At 47.3% G+C, this 17,384-nt stretch overlaps 5 protein-coding genes across 5 annotated transcripts; 3 read left to right on the plus strand and 2 right to left on the minus strand.

Moving 5' to 3' along the window:
- Positions 1-1,430: 1,430 nt before the first annotated feature.
- TrAtP1_010137 (uncharacterized protein) lies at positions 1,431-3,828 on the plus strand. Its single transcript, XM_014089923.2, has 4 exons — positions 1,431-1,903; positions 1,979-2,384; positions 2,435-2,963; positions 3,020-3,828. Exons 1-4 carry the CDS (start codon positions 1,585-1,587, stop codon positions 3,725-3,727), a joined length of 1,962 nt encoding a protein of 653 aa, XP_013945398.1. The 5' UTR covers positions 1,431-1,584; the 3' UTR covers positions 3,728-3,828.
- On the minus strand, positions 3,829-5,013 carry TrAtP1_010138 (uncharacterized protein). Its single transcript, XM_014089494.2, has 2 exons — positions 4,967-5,013; positions 3,829-4,881 (listed from the first exon to the last, which is right to left on the minus strand). Exon 2 carries the CDS (start codon positions 4,787-4,789, stop codon positions 3,977-3,979), a length of 813 nt encoding a protein of 270 aa, XP_013944969.2. The 5' UTR covers positions 4,790-4,881; positions 4,967-5,013; the 3' UTR covers positions 3,829-3,976.
- A 1,069-nt stretch (positions 5,014-6,082) lies between these two features.
- Positions 6,083-8,696, plus strand: TrAtP1_010139 (uncharacterized protein). Its single transcript, XM_014089922.2, has 3 exons — positions 6,083-7,094; positions 7,162-8,028; positions 8,087-8,696. The coding sequence occupies exons 1-3, from the start codon at positions 6,684-6,686 to the stop codon at positions 8,375-8,377; spliced, it is 1,569 nt and encodes a 522-aa protein (XP_013945397.2). The 5' UTR covers positions 6,083-6,683; the 3' UTR covers positions 8,378-8,696.
- Positions 8,697-10,136: 1,440 nt separating this feature from the next.
- On the plus strand, positions 10,137-12,867 carry TrAtP1_010140 (uncharacterized protein). Its single transcript, XM_014089921.2, has one exon. The coding sequence runs from the start codon at positions 11,466-11,468 to the stop codon at positions 12,669-12,671; it is 1,206 nt and encodes a 401-aa protein (XP_013945396.1). The 5' UTR covers positions 10,137-11,465; the 3' UTR covers positions 12,672-12,867.
- A 536-nt stretch (positions 12,868-13,403) lies between these two features.
- TrAtP1_010141 (uncharacterized protein) lies at positions 13,404-17,367 on the minus strand. The gene is made up of 2 exons (XM_066114576.1): positions 14,592-17,367; positions 13,404-14,512 (listed from the first exon to the last, which is right to left on the minus strand). Exons 1-2 carry the CDS (start codon positions 17,044-17,046, stop codon positions 13,506-13,508), a joined length of 3,462 nt encoding a protein of 1,153 aa, XP_065970672.1. The 5' UTR covers positions 17,047-17,367; the 3' UTR covers positions 13,404-13,505.
- Positions 17,368-17,384: the final 17 nt, after the last annotated feature.

The following is a 17,384-nucleotide window of genomic DNA, read 5'->3' on the forward strand; positions in this document are numbered from 1 at the left end:
CTCAGCCCTTTCTTGGGCTCTAGTCATACCTGAGCGCCGTGCTAGAGATGGTATAGCGGCCAGTTGGGGGCGCGGCCAAGGCGGGGTCCGAGCCAGGAACCGCTGGAGGAAGAGAGCCGGAGATAGCATATAACTTTTCTTGACATGGGAGAAGTAACAATTATGTGCGCTGAGTCAACTTTGATAGTGAGAAATACGACGCATGTAGAAGAAAAAGCTGAAATTATAAGTTCCAAATATGCCCATAAGGGTTGATTCCTACTTGGATAGCCACAATATTAGGAATTCTCATAGGTGCCAAAGCGGACTCAACAACAAATAATCCATATCGTCTCTCAATCATTCTAATTAGCTACAACTGTATATTCTAGTTCTTTTACTTTTTTGATAATGCAGATGAATTCAGAACTACCAGTTCCTCACCGCAGATACCTTCGACTGTTGCTTCTGCGCTCCTTCCCTTCCCACCTCGCTGGTAGCGGGCTCCACCTCGGGCCGCTCCTCGCCGCGAGCTTCCACATGGTTTAATTGGGCGCTCTGCTGATTGGTGCAAAGACCTGCTTCAGTGCTACGACGAGCGTATGCTTTCTACGGAGTTTTTCCTTGTTATGATGAAAGGGCGATAAGAAACGGACATTGCCACGGATTTAAAGAAATTCCAAAATCTTAATTCCTTCCGTACTGCTTTACAATGTCTTTGACTTGGTATCCTGCATCTCCAAGACGCCATAGCCATCCCAGAGTCTGATAGGTTAGTCTCATCCTACAAGCCGCCCACATCTCTCTACCAAGGAGAGCAAATAGCGAAGGAAATCCAAATACTTTCTCCTCTTGCAACGTCTTTCTTTTTTCATAGACACATCAGAGCAGTATCAATCTTGGCCTTCATTCAACGATATCTGATCAGTCTTAATACAGATACTATTGAGAATAACGGACAGCAATTAAGGTGATGGCGATCTACCGATGTACGCTCACAACGAAGGACATGTATGCTTCAAGCATCTCAGCACGACATATATTGACACTCGAATAACAGTTCTCGGCTTGTCTAAATGATGTGTGAAATATCCTCTTCTCAAGAATGCGGACACTGCTGACTACTATCTACATGCACTTAGATCCATACCCCGCCAAGTGATCGGAGACGGTGGCGAGATCCGGCTACGCGTGCTAGTTGTTTTCTTTGCGAACGAACAAAGCATTTCGAGCGAGCTTGCGTCTGAACCGAGCCTTCGGGATCCTCAAGACAATTCACGAATATATACATGCAGTCTTGGCTCTGCCTGAACAATATTGTTATGATGTCTTAAGTCAACTGCTGCCACCAAGGAGAGCTGAGTGTTTCGCGTCCTGGGCTAGCAGAGATGGGGGATATTAGTAACCCGTTTGGGCCATAAGCTGTACTTCCACTAATGTCAGCGAAGCCAAACACACTTCTCATAATACACGACCAATGGTTTCCACTTGACAGTAGGCCGCGTGCCAAAAGTTGGCAACTGATATACATATATACGCCCACTCTATGTGGGATTTGGCGCATTTGAAGTGAAAGTTGACAATTCCATCTTGGAAGGTCCAGCAATGAGTGCGGCGGCGCACAAGATCCCCAGCGGGCCTACCATCAAATCCACGGCTGCTGACGAGGAAGATGTTAATCGCGCAGTTGTAGATGGAGCGCCATTGAAGGCCACGGCGGCATCAACGCAGAGGATAAGCTCGTCTCTTAGAAGGCGCGCTTGCGACGCATGTCGAGCTCGCAAAGTCAGATGCGATACGCAGGATCCACCCTGCAATAGATGCGCCAAGATGGGGGTAGCATGCCACTATTCAGGTCGAGCGAAACAGACAAACTCCAGAATTGGCATGTCAAGATTTCTTGAGACGTTGAATAACAGACTCAGTGAGTATCTGTTGGATCATTGCAGTAGTGGGAACACATGACATAAGGACCACTGATGGCTAATATTTTTCTCAGAACAAGCAGAGGCACAGCTAGCTTCTACACATTTGATGCAGCAAAATCAGCCGCAATATTCGGTGGCATGGGGAGAAGCTAACAGCACTGGACTACCAATAACACCCTCGCCACTTCATGAAATCTCACTCCGAGAAGAAGCCCAGTCGCATTGGAATTCTATCCCCGCTCCTACATATTCTACATATGTCTTTCAGGAATCAGACGCTACTACACCGGCATTACCAGCTACTGAGGCTCCGGCATTCTTACCGACCGACGATTTTACATCTTCCAACTTTGCGGATATCATGATGGCCCAGAACATACTAGATAACCAGCCTTTTGGGTTTGAGCCTGCGATTTTTAATATTCCTTCGCCGGCTAATGAGTCTGGGCCTGGCTTGGAGACAACTTTGCAGAAACTGTGAGTATGGGCAATGTTATCTAATAATGGTCCGAAGCTGAAACAGGCAGCTACGAACGATACTTTGAGGTTTTCCATCCCGTAATTCCTATCATCGACCGAAGTCGCTTTGAGCATGAAGTATCGCAGCCATATCCCACCAGTGAATTACAGGCTTTGTCTTATGCCATGGGAGCCTTGGCAGCATTTTCTATACCAGAGCTGCAAGACCATGCAATCTTTTATCATGAACAAGCCCGCAATCTTATTGATCTTTGCGAGAGACAAGAGAGCGGCGTTTCATTAGAGAATATTAATATCCTAGAAGCTTATGTGATATTAACACTCTATGAACTGAATCAGCCAAATTTTGCTCGCGCCTATCTGACACTAGGCCGTGCAATTAAGCTGGTTCAAATTTTGGGTTTAGACAATGTGAAAAGCAAACCCGGATATGCTCGATGGGGCCTAAGCAAACAGCCCAATCATTCCATCAGTCCGGCAGAGCAAGAAGAGAGGCGACGAGTTTTCTGGAGTCTCTTTATTTTTGACTCGTTTGCCAGTATCAGGTCAAACATTAGCCCAACTTTTACTGGAGTCGTGAGTATCAGATGTGCCTTCTAACTGTGCTTGCTCAGGCTGACGATATCACCCAGATCAATGTTTCACTTCCCAGCTCCAGCGAGTATCCAGACTTCTTAGATGAAAAGATGCCGAGGCTGGATCAAGTGTTTGACCTGACAGAGGTTTCATTGTCGTCATTCGCTGCCAATACGTTGATGATTTCTCTTTACCAGCGCTACTTTAGACACGTTGAGTCCTCTTATAATGAGAAGTCGCAGGGATTTTGGGAGACACACTATGCTATTGACAAAGCCATCGAGCATTGCCGGACAACTCTGTTAGTGCCGCACATGAATGGCAGCTGTGGCTATGATCCACTTGCCATAGGGTTGCGAATGAACCTGAACGCTATAAGACTCAATCTTCACGAGACAGCGCTTTTTAGAGTCCAGAAAGATCAGCTGCCGGAGAATCTTGCCATGGACGCAAACTTTAAATGCGCATTTGCTGTTACCGATATTGTTAAAACCGTTCAAGTGGGCATGCAGCTGACGGGCAGTAGAGCGGCTACTTTTCGACAGTTGAGTCGATTCTTTGTCTGGCCTATTACCACTGCCATCCAAGTATGCTTCCGAATGCTTTACAGTGGAACAGGCGACTTCGCGTCCTATATCAGCTTTCTGCGGATTTTGTCCCACGCAATGAAGGAAATCATCAACCCGGATCAAATCCCCCCCGGGCTGTTCGAGACCGCAGAAGCCGAGATTGCTGATGCGACACGAAGGATACGGAAGAAATGAGTATGAGTCGTTGATGACAGGCTATAGATGACTTATACCTGTAAAGATCTCCACTTGTTATTATTAATACTATTGATATTCATCGTTTTCTCGTCGTTGCGCTCTGAAACGACGATATTTGTTCAATTATGAGTCTATTATAAACAAGCCAAGAATGACTTTAATAGAAATCTATCCTCATGCAATTTGTTCCAGCAACATACTGTTTCCGGAAATGGCCCAGCGCCGTTGAAAATAAGAAATTGCTCTTCACTCTTTCACTTTAACCTCTTGCCATAAAGTCTCAGGCAAATTATGTCTATCAACATCAAATATGTGCGGCAATACCGTTGGCAGTGCTTCGGATTTTAACTCTGGAAACTCCGTTTCAATCACCGCCAACAGCTCATCGTACCATATTCTGTAGCCCTTGCCGGTGAGATGAACTCCGTCGTCTAAAACATCCTTCAGTACCGTCTGGCTTGTACCAAATACGCCTGGCACTGGCTCCCCTTCTTTCCATCCCACGTGCGAGTATATTGCATGCCACATGTCGATAAACGGTACACCACAGCGTTTTGCAACGGCTTTTGCAGCCTCCGAATATGATAGATTTCTCATTGTTCGGTTGTACACGGGAGGTTCCAGCATGTTCTCATCTACAGCTCCGGGGCCTACCACGATGATTCTCTCGACGCCGGCCTTTCCGGCCTGTTCCACAATCCACTGGAGATTTTCGCTGTATTCTTCCACGGTCACGGTTTGTATATCGCGCTCTGCTGCGTCGTTTGTGCCAATCTCTACCACCAGTAGCTTGATTGTCTCTCCGGCTGCTGTTTCCGCACGCAATGTCGGCAGCAGCACATGCTTCAAATGCATTGAGCTGTAGCCGCCGTATCCCCGAGCAACGACAGCAAGCTTGCGAAAATAGTAGTGTTGTAGCGCAGGTGTGAGAGCGAACGAAAGTGTGTGGACGTTGCTGCTGAGTTCTGTAAGGGAGTCTCCGAGCATCAGGATCTTGTCGTGCGTAACTCGGCGAATTGCCAGAGCCGATGGCTCATTATCTTTGCTGACCGCCGTCATTTTGTTTTCAGCTATACGACTCTTTTCCACAGTAGAGCAATAGGTAATCAGGAATAGACGTCGTCGATAAAACCAGCGATGAGCCTCAAAATCTAGTGAACAATTAAATTAATTTTCCTGCTTATATCCGGAGGGATTCTTGGCGAAACTCGGGAAGATACTCGGAAATATACATGCCGCTAAACAACCTCTTAACAGGCTGATGAGACCCAATTCGAGATTTTGTCATCAGCCGCATAGTCAAACCAGCTTGAATAATATTTCAAAAACGTCAAAATGCTTTGTTGCCACAGCATGGCGCTGGTTATTATGCTACTATTCTTTACAAACTTTTTCGTCCATGCAGGTACTTTGAGTCTTGGTCAGCAAGAGGCTGGGCGGACCAAAACAGAAATATTCCGAAGGGAGTAATTTCCTTTCGCAGGTTGACTTTTCTTGAAAGATTGCGTAATTAGCTGCGCATCAACCTACGAAGCCTGTATTACATTTGAACATTACATTACATACACTGAGATATGTAGTCTAGACACAGGGTAAGAGAATGTTGCTTGAAATCTTGCGATTTTCGCCATCATCTGACTGACAGCCTTACCCGAGCCTATAGTATTCTCCGAGCATATGTAGAGCAAGCGAAAGGAACGCAGTAAGCACTATGAAGAGCTTTCGCGATTGGCTAGGCTCGATGCGCAGATTTGATATGCGCGTCCCGGGGCAATGCGCATGTCACCAGATTGGTCAATCTTGGCTTTAAGTGCTGTTCATGCGGAAACTGCCCTATTACTTATATACAAAGAGGGGCGGAGTCGATGATCAAAGTGTTGCTCAGAGATCGAGGGCATAATCCAAGACATATACGTACCTGATGCTACTCCCCATGTTCCACTGCGGCTGCTCCCAAATCCTGCAAGCCACTCAGCATCTTATTTCGAGCAGTTCATGACATCTTCGATATAAAGCGTCATAGCGGTCATTTGTTCAAACATCAAACAAAAACGCGGCCCAACACACATAAACACTCACAAGCTCACGCGATGCTTTGATGGACCTCGGCTTTCACCAACCCCCTGCAGAGCTGAGACATACATACGCACATACGTAAGTGCCTCAGACGGCACACGCAATACCGCGAAATACCACCTCGTACAGCAGCGATGCCTGCAAAGCATGTTTTTGAACGGCTTCCGCGGGTTCGTCACGCCCGCCCGTCCGAGCCTCCCCCGCATCAGCTTTGGCCAGTTACGAATTAGCCAGCCGAAGATCTTCCCCGGCATGTGAAGATCGCACTAGCAACGCAACGTTGTTGGCATCATCCAAGCCCAAAGGCGAGACAGAAGGGGAAAGAGACGAGACTCAGCGGCGGGCCTAAATAGCCCGAATTCCGTTCCATTGGGACACGATCATGCAGTTATCCGACAGCTGTGGCAGGTTGCGGTGAGGCACAGACGACATGATGCTAGTACCTGTGCTCTGTCTTTGCAATTTGGTTTTTTACTAACCCTTGCAGAAGAAACTAGAGCGGCTTGGTATGGCACCATGTAACCGGCCGCCCTTTGACACTGTCTAAAACTAGCGGGTGGAGAGTCACAAACGACACGATTTGCTACAGAAACGGGACCGGATCAAGGACGAGAGCCCGTCCAGGCCATTGGGTTGATCCGTCTCTCCTGTTTGTTTTCATGGTTGGCGTCTGTGTCAAACTATTTTGTCAAGCTATCGATCCCCGTATATAGCCGCTCGATGACCACTACTCTTTTGATAGGACACAAACTAAAGAGCTAGATTAGCCGAGGGTGCGAGATTTATCTTTTATTTCTCGCAAAAGTCATTATTTTGACTCATTCCCTCTTTTCTTTTCTTTGCACTTTCATCGTACAGTGTCAGTGTCATAGCCAACATGCACCTGACTGTTGCGGCCGGCATTGTAGCGGCGGCATTAGCTGTTGTCTACATCTTCAACCAAATCCGCGAGATACTCTATTATAGAGCTCGAGCCAGGGAGCTTGGATGCGAGTCACCGCCATGGATGTCAACGTTTGACCCGACTGGTATATCAGAATTGTTAAAGGGCGTCAAGGCGAGCCGTCGAAAGCAGTTTCCCACCTATATGCAAGAAAAGTTCGAGCGAGAAGCAACTAAATACGGCCGCACGGTGGGCACGTTTCGCTTTCAATCGCCCTTCTTCCGGGAAACGATGGTGACGATAGAACCAAGGAATATCCAAGCGATTCTAGCGCTCAAATTTAAGGATTTCGGCCTGGGTATAAATCGAACAGATAACTTTGAGCCGCTACTGGGACATGGAATTGTGAGCGCTGCTGCAGAAATCCCCAACAGTGTTCACTAATTGTGTGCTAACTGATCCCCTTTGCAAGTTTGCCTCAAATGGCAAGTACTGGGAGCACTCTAGAGCCTTGCTACGCCCACAGTTCAATCGCGGTCAAGTGAGCGACCTCAGTCTGGAAGAAGACCATGTCAGGGCTTTTATGACGGTACTCGATCGCCATGTTGGGCCGGATGGCTGGACAAGCCTGGTGGACCTCCAGCCTCTGTTTTTCAGACTCACGCTCGACTCTGCAACTGAGTTCCTTTTTGGGGAGAGTGTAAACAGCCAGCTCGAGGACCACCAACCCAGTTCTGACGACGACGTCGGTTTCGCATATGCCTTTGATAAAGCACAGTATACTCTTGCCATTGGAGCGCGACTAGGGCCACACTACATATTTTCCCATACTTCTGAGTTTAAACGAATGGTCAAGAGTGTACACGAATTCGTCGACTACTTTGTCCAGAAAGCTCTTGCTGAAGGCGCCAGCGAGAAAAAGTTCACGGATGAGGGCAGATACGTCTTCCTCAAAGCACTGGCCAAGGATACTCAAGACCCCGAGGAGCTGCGATCTGAGCTTCTCAACATTTTGCTTGCCGGCCGAGATACTACCGCTTCAACACTAGGGTTCTTCTTTTATACCATGGCCGATCCTCGATACTCACATATTTACCAACGTCTGAGAACCATCCTCTTGGACGAGTTTGGAACATACTCCAACCCCAAAGAAATCACATTCGAAAAGATGAAGAGCTGCCAGTATCTCCAATGGTGTTTGAATGAAATCCTACGTCTGTATCCTGCAGTCCCCATGAATGTTCGAACCGCCCAAGTAGACACAACGCTGCCTGTCGGAGGCGGCAAAGACGGACAGTCACCAATCTTTGTGACCAAAGGCCAAGACGTTGCATACTCTGTAAGCAAAATTTCCCATTTATCATGGTCAAGTCTGTCTGTCTAATAACATCAACTAGGTTTACCTCATGCATCGTCGAAAGGACTTGTGGGGTCCTGATGCTGAAATTTTTAAACCCGAGAGGTGGGAGGCGCGACGGCCAGGCTGGGAATTTCTCCCGTTCAACGGAGGGCCAAGAATCTGCATCGGTCAGCAGTTTGCACTGACAGAGTTGGGCTACGTCGTGGTCCGATTGATGCAGCGCATTGACAGCATCGATGGGTCACAAGCTGGCCCAGTTAGTCACGGCTTAACTTTGATCAATTCGCCCGGCGAGGGAGTTAATCTCAAACTGCACTTTTCCGAGTAGGCATTTCGGCCATGGCATGAAAAGCTTGTTTTTTGTTTTGTTTTTTTCCTTTTTCTCAAGTGTACCATTACTTTATACGTTTGCTGCAGCGCCGATGCCCAACTTCAGCACCGGATGAGACTGATGAGCTATATATAAACGACAGAAGAACGGACATTGGCTGTGATACTTCGCGAATATGACATAGCTTCATCTTACGAGATTTAATGAATAACGACTACTTATAGCGATGCGTCGATTTTAGACGATATGTATTGGTGTATCATCTCGCATCATTTTCCCTGCTCAGTTCAGCTAGGCAGTCAGGCAGAAAATTCACAGCAATTTTGACTCACCTCGACGCGATATGAGACATTCCCAAGTAGGTAATTCACAGCATTCACAGCAATTCTAGCCCTCTTCGATGCTCTCCCTGTTGGGATCTCAAGCTCTCTTAATGTCTCTATGTTGCTTGTCATCCAGCAAAATGCTTCATCAAGGTAATCTTACTGAGCAATTTGTAATCGAGATAATCCGTAAATAATTTACCTTAAAATCCGAAATATGCAGCGCACTGCTTCAATTGGTTACCAATATTAAACTAATCGCGGCAAACTCAAATATCTACTCATAACATATAGTTACCCTACACACTTCCATTATTATTTTTCTTGCCAAACAAAAGCAAGAGGATAAAAAGAAGAAACTGCTAGCTTCAAGAATTATTCTTCAAACAAGAAGCAAGTCTCAATATTATTTAATCTCTACCTAATAGGGCGATTGAAGAAGTATTCAAGATTACTTTCATCACATTGTGCACAATTTACTGCCAATTCAGAGAGCAGTTCACAATCTACCAACTACGGTTTACTAGCCCTGCAATCTCGCGAGCGATAATCGGCTATGCTAAAATTTGAGTTAAAACAATGAAAGGCGTTTTTAGCCCTATTAATAAATGAAGTTGTCCACATTCTCACTCTAGAAGCAGCCAGATCGAGTATTCGTGAGAGTTCTTGGTTAAAATCGCTAGACCCCAAGGGACTCAAAGATGGCGGAGAGCTGGGGTTCGGTGGATTTGCAAAGGGATATAAACGGGGCTGTTTCGTCACCCGTACATTGTGAAGATCAGCAATACACTGGAGCTGGCCGAAATAAATTGATCTGCAATTAGAGGCATCTTACTTGTAGGAGATGGCGAAGCTTTAAACTTTATTATTCTAGATATACAGGAGATGTTTATATGTATTCAGACAGCCAAGTTCTATGAATCATCAATAAGGCTACAAATCCCCAGATTACCCGTCAGCAATCCCGAGGTAGCGGTAGTCCCAGCGGTAGAGTATGTCACACCTCTTCCCTGTTCGCTAAAGACTTGGCATTAATTTCTCCGGCTTGGCTGACTATTCTTATTCTTATTCTTATCAAATATGCAGCAGTATAAATATATTAACTGCCACCCGCACCTCCTTCATCGTTGAGGTCATATTGATCGAATAGAGTTATCCACGCTGGTGCTTGTCCATAAAGCACCGAAGCCAATAAACAGTGACAGAGTGAGCACACTCTCCTTGGTTGTAAACAAACGGCGATCTGCCGCAGCTGTCTCGGTATATTATTGGCCGGGGTCATGATCCGTTTATCAAATGTGAGGCGCAGTCGGGCAAGCCTTGATCCAATGACTAGAACATTCTTCTTCCTGAGACTCTTCTTTCGAGAAATCTCCACCTTTCTCAGTCCTAGGTGGTATCTAACTAACACACTAAAGCAAGTAGTAGAGCGCGTCGGCCTTTTTGACGGCAGAAATCTTTTCTTTGCGCTTCCTGCGCTCCCTACCTCTGCTTCTCTTGTTTCCTCTTGTGCTCATTTTCATATTCGCGCTCGTGCTTGTCTGCCTATGGCGATGGCGACAAAGGTACCGGAGCCTCCTCCTGTCATTTCAGCACTAAACAGGGGCTGCGGCTGATCCTTGTCGTTATCGGAAAGTCCCTGTGATGGCATTTCAAGGAAGTTGAGGCCGTCTCCGATGCACCTTCTCGTACCGCGGCAGTCAACATTGATTTGACAGCTCTATCATGCCCATTCATGCTCTAGGGGATATGCCTAGTCCTCTTATCTCCAGCTCCTCCAATCGAATAATATTAATCACAGGCTGAGATGGCTGAAACGCCCAAAGAAAGTGAAGGCTGTGTTTTCGTTGGCCATCGCCAGCGGGGCGACCCACCAAGATCGTCCGGGCTGATCGTCCCTTCTTGGCGATGTTTATAGCCGATCGTCAAAAGGCCTCACCAGGCAGTTTCATCTTCTCAGCATGTGCCCTGAACATCGTATGAGGATCTCCAGTATGACAAACAGCTCAACCTTCTGAATGGAGCATGACTTTCCGGATCCTCAGAGTACTGCTATTTCCAGAAGGCCCATTCTGGCGCGTGACCTAGACTCTTTTCTACGAGTCTCTGCGTCAATCCAAAACTATGCTTAACTCTTCGGACCCGAAGGATTCGTTGATATGGCCCGAGGTTGCAGCTTATCACAATAGATCTCTTTGAGTAAAACACGCTTGCGTGCTATCGGTCGGATCTTTAAGGCACCATTCGTGCTACCATTGGTTGCCTCCACTGTCTCCACGATCTCCGTGCCTGACCACACTTGTTGTTAGCAGCGTGAAGGAGAACTTCCGAACTGACTCGCAAAAGTTCTCCAATGGCATTGCAACCAGCTGCCCAATCGGGCTGCTCTACGAGGCACTGCTGCATCGTGAGGTCTGGGGAGAGCGGTGTCAGACGTCTATCATCTTAACCTTATGTCGTGTCAAGCATTCTGACCTTCTGTTCTCGTACTGGTTTCCCGATCAAAAGGACTTTTTCGATATCTCGTGTCGGCATTATCGTGGTGTTTCTTGGCTGGAGTGACTGACGTCGATCTTTAGGGGAGGTTAAAAAAAAGGATAAATAAGGCTTGACAATCTCGCCTAAGGAGAAATTACAACTCATCTGCCATCATCAGCATCTCGAGAGCTGCCATAGATCCACTTTCATTTTATCCTATATAACCACTTTCTTCCCCCAAAAGATACTTTTCTTCTTCATCCATTCTTCAAGCAAACTTCAAGATGCAGCCCACCACCAGCTTTGGCACTTTCCTCGTCACTTTCCTGTCTGCCTCTATGGCAGCAGGAAGTGCCATTCCTTACATGGCTCCCCAGCCTGGCTCTTTCGAGATCAAGAGAGCCGCCAACAACGGCTTCACTGGAAGAAATGGCGCTCTCGCTCTGGCTCGTGCTTACGCCAAGTACGGAGTCCCAGTCACCGACACTCTCCTTGAGGCTGTCGAGACTCTCAAATCTGCTCACCTCATCAAGCGAAGCAGCGGAAATGTCACTGCTACTCCAGATGGAGATGATCTTGAGTATCTCGTGCCTGTTCAGATTGGTACTCCTCCCCAGACTCTCAACTTAGACTTCGACACCGGCAGCTCCGACCTCTGGGTCTTCTCCAGCGAAACCGATACTAGCTCTTCTCAGGGCCACAGCGTCTACAGCCCGTCTAAGAGCACTTCTGCCCAGAAGCTGGATGGTGCTACCTGGTCCATTACCTACGGAGATCAGTCATCTTCCTCTGGCGATGTCTACACGGATGTTGTCACCCTTGGCAGCCTGACCGTCAAGTCTCAGGCCGTTGAGTCAGCTCAGCAAGTCTCCGCCCAGTTCGCCCAGGGCAACAACGACGGCCTCCTTGGTCTCGCTTTCAGCTCCATCAACACTGTCAAGCCCACCCAGCAAAAGACCTGGTTCGACAACATCTCCGGAAGCCTCGACTCTCCCCTCTTCGTTGCCGATCTCCGCCACGAGACTCCCGGCAGCTACATCTTCGGAACCATTCCATCAGACGCTTCCAACGTTCTCTACGCTCCCGTCGACAACAGCCAGGGCTTCTGGCAGTTCAGCACCAGCAGCGATATTGGCGGATCCTTCTCTGCCATTGCTGACACCGGCACCACTCTTCTCCTCGCCAGCGACGACCTCGTCAGCGCCTACTACAAGAACGTCCAGGGTGCTCGTGAGGACCAGCAGCAAGGCGGATATGTCTTTGACTGCAGCACCACTCTCCCCGACTTCACCTTCACCGTTGGAGACGGCAAGATCACCGTCCCCGGTAGCCTGATCAACTACGGCCAGGCCAGCGGTAGCGAGTGCTTCGGTGGTATCCAGTCGTCTGGTGGCCTTCCATTCGCCATCTTTGGTGATATTGCCCTCAAGGCTGCCTATGTCGTCTTTGACAGCGGCAACACCCAGGTTGGCTGGGCTCAGAAGAAATAAGTGATGTTGTTTTTCTTTTCGAATTTAGTATGGAAAATGGTTTGGATATCTATCGGAATGTGGCTGGCTGAACAATAACACGGGTCGCCATGAGAATGAACAATGACCATAGAGCGGATACAGATTTTGATGTACATTATATTTTCACTAGTGTAGATTCTTTCATGAACTTGTCAATACAAGCATTTCCTTTTGCATGCATACGTTTTGTGGTCTGGTAACAGTGCATAAATGAATGATGAGCTGTATAATCCTGCTTCTCTTAGGAGTCGTATAATCCTGCTCTCTTAGGGGCTTGTGTATGATGTTTTATCTAGGGAGAAACTATCCAACACTTGTATCCAGTAGTCCAGCTGTAGCTCGATAAGGCGGTTAATGCACATACAAAGTTAATTAATTACCAGATACACTTAAAGAAGAAGAAGTAGTAGTAGTAGTAGTAGTAGTAGTAGTAGTAGTAGTAGTAGTAGTAGTAGTAGTAGTAGTAGTAGTAGTAGTAGTAGTAGTAGTAGTAGTAGTAGTAGTAGTAGATAGTAGTAATAGTAGTAGTAGTAATAGTAGTAGTAGTAGTAGTAATAGTAGTAATAGTAGTAGTAGTAGTAGTAGTAGTTGTAGTAGTAATAGTAGTAGTAGAAGTAGTAGTAGTAGTAGTAGGAGGAGGAGGAGGAGTAGTAGTAGCAGTAGCCTCTGGGTGCTATTGATAGTTTAAGTGCTGGATAATAGAACTGGGATGGTGGAAAACCTTTTTCTTTATTTATTAAAACTCTAATTATTTCATGTATAAGACCATTACTCTCCGTATACGCTAGGATATAATGAATACATATCGCTCGCTTAATATGAATTGAACCCATTCTGATTCTGCTGCCAATGCTGCTGCTGCTGGCCGCCGCCATTCCATTCATCCATTCTCGGCTCTCCCCTAGGCTTCACCTGTGGATTGCCTCCCATATCGTAACCCTGTAGCTCATTATTCCCTACTGGAGGAGAAGGGTAGGGACCTTGCGTAGTGTAATTTGGACTGTTTGAAGTACCGGGCCCTTTTCCAGGCATATGCCCCGGATGCTGTGAGAATTGTTGCTGCGAGGGCTGTCCATGAGATGGTTGCATAGGTGGTTGATATCCAGAGGTAGAAGCAGGAGGGGGACGTGCTTCCATGTTATTCGACCATCCTCCAGCCCCTTGTCTTTGCACCGAGCTTGGATTCATGTTTACGGGTGCTTGTACAGGTCTCTGCCACGGGTAACTCCCGGCCCTAGGCAGAAAGCCAGGGCCCTGAGGCTGGACATTGGCCATGTAGGCATTAGGAGCTCCTCGTGCGTGAGGATGCCACTCGTCATCTCTTTCATACCGATCGTGGGCAAGGTAGCTGTCCGTATCTCCTAAACATGCCAATCGGTACTCGTCATACCGTCTGGTAGTTTCTTCTACCTTCTTGAAGTGCTTGGATGTGAGCTGTTTTTGTAGGCCCTCTGGTCTCACTTGTATATCGCCCTCATAATGCGCCAACGATGCGGCGATTAGGAAAGCATTACGAATCTGTCGGCCATTCCATCGCCCAATACCATCTGTGTGGTTTCTCCAGTGGTCGCTGGCAAAACTAATGATATCGGTCTCGTCGATGAAAAGTTTGGTGTGTCCGGGAGCCTTGGCGGCTTGGTCTTCAATTTCTTTAAGTCGCTGAATGTTGAGTTTGAAGATGGCGACCACCTGTTCCTCGGTGAGGAAGTTGTAGTGAAGATTCAAGTGTACTCGAGATTTGACTGCTTCATCAAGAACGCCAGGTCTGTTCGTGGTAAGGAACAGAATGCCGTTGTAATATTCGAGCATACGCAGAAACACTAGAAACGGGTAAGGTACAAGGTTAGCACTTACGAATTATACATGGCCAAATTGACATCTTGGGAAATAGATACTTACCAGACACTAGAGCATTTCTTTCCAAATCCTTCCTATCTCTCTGTGTGATAAAGACGTCCGCTTCGTCTAGGAGAAGGACGCAGTCCCACAAATGAGCCAGACGAAATATCTCGCTCAAAGACCTTTCCACACTCTCAGGCGTGAAGCCAAGATCTCCGCAAGTGATTGGAAATAAAGGCTTCTCAAATTTTTGAGCTATGGCCTCAGCAGTAGCTGTTTTACCAACACCGGGTACACCAAAGAGTAGCAAAACGATCCCCTTTCCTTTTCCGCGAATGAGATCCTGGGTTGCAATCTCAACAGTGCCTTCGTTGACTCTCTTTTTGAAATGAGAGTAGACTAGCGATTGCATCAGAATCTTGTGTTCCCCAGGAATCTGGAGGCTATCAAAGGCTCTGTCCTTATCTTTGAGCTCGGGGAACGAAACGTCTCGAACGTCAACCTGCACGAATTTGCGCTCCCAGAGGGCATATGCAAAGAGTCGTCTTGGCAGAAGTGCCAGGTTGTCACCTTCAAGTTCTCCAATCTCAAGCTCGTTCTCGTTATCCTTCTTTTTCCTCAATAGCAAATCTGTTTCAATAAACTCATTCATCTGGATTATGTCGACGCCGTCTTCAGTAATCAGTTTGTCCTCCCATGCATCCTTGAGGTTGGTGCGCTTCTCGTCATGCCACTCTTGCAGCGGGCTCTCATTGTCAACTGATATGACAACTCTGTAAGTCAGCGCTTCCACCGCCAGAATGTCGGGCTTCCACGACGGATCTGTATTGAAGGCTTCTTCGAAGTCGACGAGAATCTCACTCTCGATATGTTCAGGGCTTGTCATGACTCTTCCGTTTTTGTCTTCAACAGACTGGCCGAGAGGTGTTTTAATGAGCGTCCAGCCGCGGTAGAAGCTGTATCTTTTGGCTGGATCGATGTGCTCGATAAACTTGCTGCCGTATTGTCGGCCTCTCTCCATTATCTCATCTCGTTGTTTGACGTATCGCATAGGGTAACAGGGCAGCTGTGTAATCTCACGCTCCCCCTCGAATGAGGGAATCTCGATAGTTCTGCCCACAGCAGAATAATTTTGGCCATCATAATCAATGTGGTAGCAAGATATTGACCAGGTTGAGTCCATCTTGAGGCAAGATTCACAGCTGCAGCCATCAATAACCGACTGCTTGAAGGGAGCTCGATATATCCTCCATACCATCTGATCAGTATGAGATCCTCTAGTATTGTGGTTGGCCGATGGCCCTGAGTCCATTCCACCATCGCCAAATCCAGCTTGGAGACGTTGAAACACGCTGTCCCAACCCATGGGGACTCGAGCTCGGACACCGCTATTAAGATTGGGTACATAGACTAAATCTCCAGGTTTGAAGAGATACCATAGGAGGTCCCATCTGATCTTCGTAGGCGCAGTGTTGATATCTTGATCTTGGAAGCGCTGATATTCCGGCATGATCATTTCATCGACGAACTTGATGTAGAGTCTCATTTCGGCCAAGGTATCGGAATGAGTAAAAAGAGACTCTATTCCGAGAGATTCAGAGTCCGACTTTTCTTTACCCTTATCTGTACTCGACTCCTGGGCTTGCGGTGAGTCGGCAGACTTCGAATCAGCACTTGAAGCCGATTCTTCTAGCTCAGCTAGAGCTTCTTTCATTTTATCGTGGAAATGTATCAGGTAACGGAAAGGTCGACGAAAGACATGAGGTCGCCCATTCCATTTCTTTCCTGCCGGACTTTGACGCCCCAGATACATCATGACAGCCCTAGAGTTGATTCGCACCCGCTGAAGCCAGACTTCGTCTCCATCGTCGATGACCGTCTTGTGTTGAGGGTTTCGTCGACCAAACCCTCTTCGAAAGCCGCCTCCCCAGCCACCCATGTACTGAAAGTCTTGGAGACCTTCATAGAGAAATGCCGACTCCTCTATTTCTGCCTTCAACGAATCGCCAGCCACCAGTGTCTCGATAGCGTAGTTGTGGTCTTCGGTTTGGTGATTCTTGAACTCATCCCAAGTGAAACACTCTCGCGTCTTTGGGATAACGCGCGAAAATGCCTGCATGGGCTTTGGCTTTGGCTTCTCTTTTTTGCTTGTTGATGCGTCGACAGTAGTGGCAGGAGCCGGAGCGGGTTTCTCTGTTTGCGCTGGGGTGGATTCATTCTTCTTGTCTTTGGGCTCATCCTTCTTGGACTCATCCTTCTTGGACTCATCCTTCTTGGACTCATCCTTCTTGGACTCATCCTTCTTGGGCTCATCCTTCTTTTCCTCCTGTTTGGCTTCCGTATTTTTCGATGAATCAGTGTTTCCGTCATTCGAAGCGCTTTTCACCGTCTCTTCGCTTTGTCCTGCGACGGAATCGTCTCTAGCCTCATCTGCAAGAGACGGAGCCGAGACTGTAGTCTCTTTAGCAGTACTCATCTCGCCATTTTGGCTGGATATCCCAGCATCTGCTGCCATTGTATCTCTTCTTTGAGGCTATTGAAGAAAAATAGGTAGTTGCAAAATGCGGCTGAATTGCATATATCCCCGACAGAAGAGGGGACGTTTTGTCTTAATACGTGGAGTTAGAAAACAAATACAGCTGAAGAACCCCTGCCACGACGACGCTGATTAATTCATCATAAGCAGTTGCGCTTACTTGGGCATAGGCTCATGCATGGGCGAGTCACAACTTCGATGGGGGCGAAGAGAGACTTGATCCAGTGAAATAAATCGATAATGCCGTGTAGGAGCCTAATCCTTCGCAAAACCGAGCCCAAATACTGGTTAAAAGCCCCCCTCAACGGGCGACTAAT

The sequence above is a fragment of the Trichoderma atroviride genome, chromosome 5 (genome assembly GCF_020647795.1).
Source record: "Trichoderma atroviride chromosome 5, complete sequence".
Taxonomy (NCBI): Eukaryota; Fungi; Ascomycota; class Sordariomycetes; order Hypocreales; family Hypocreaceae; genus Trichoderma; species Trichoderma atroviride.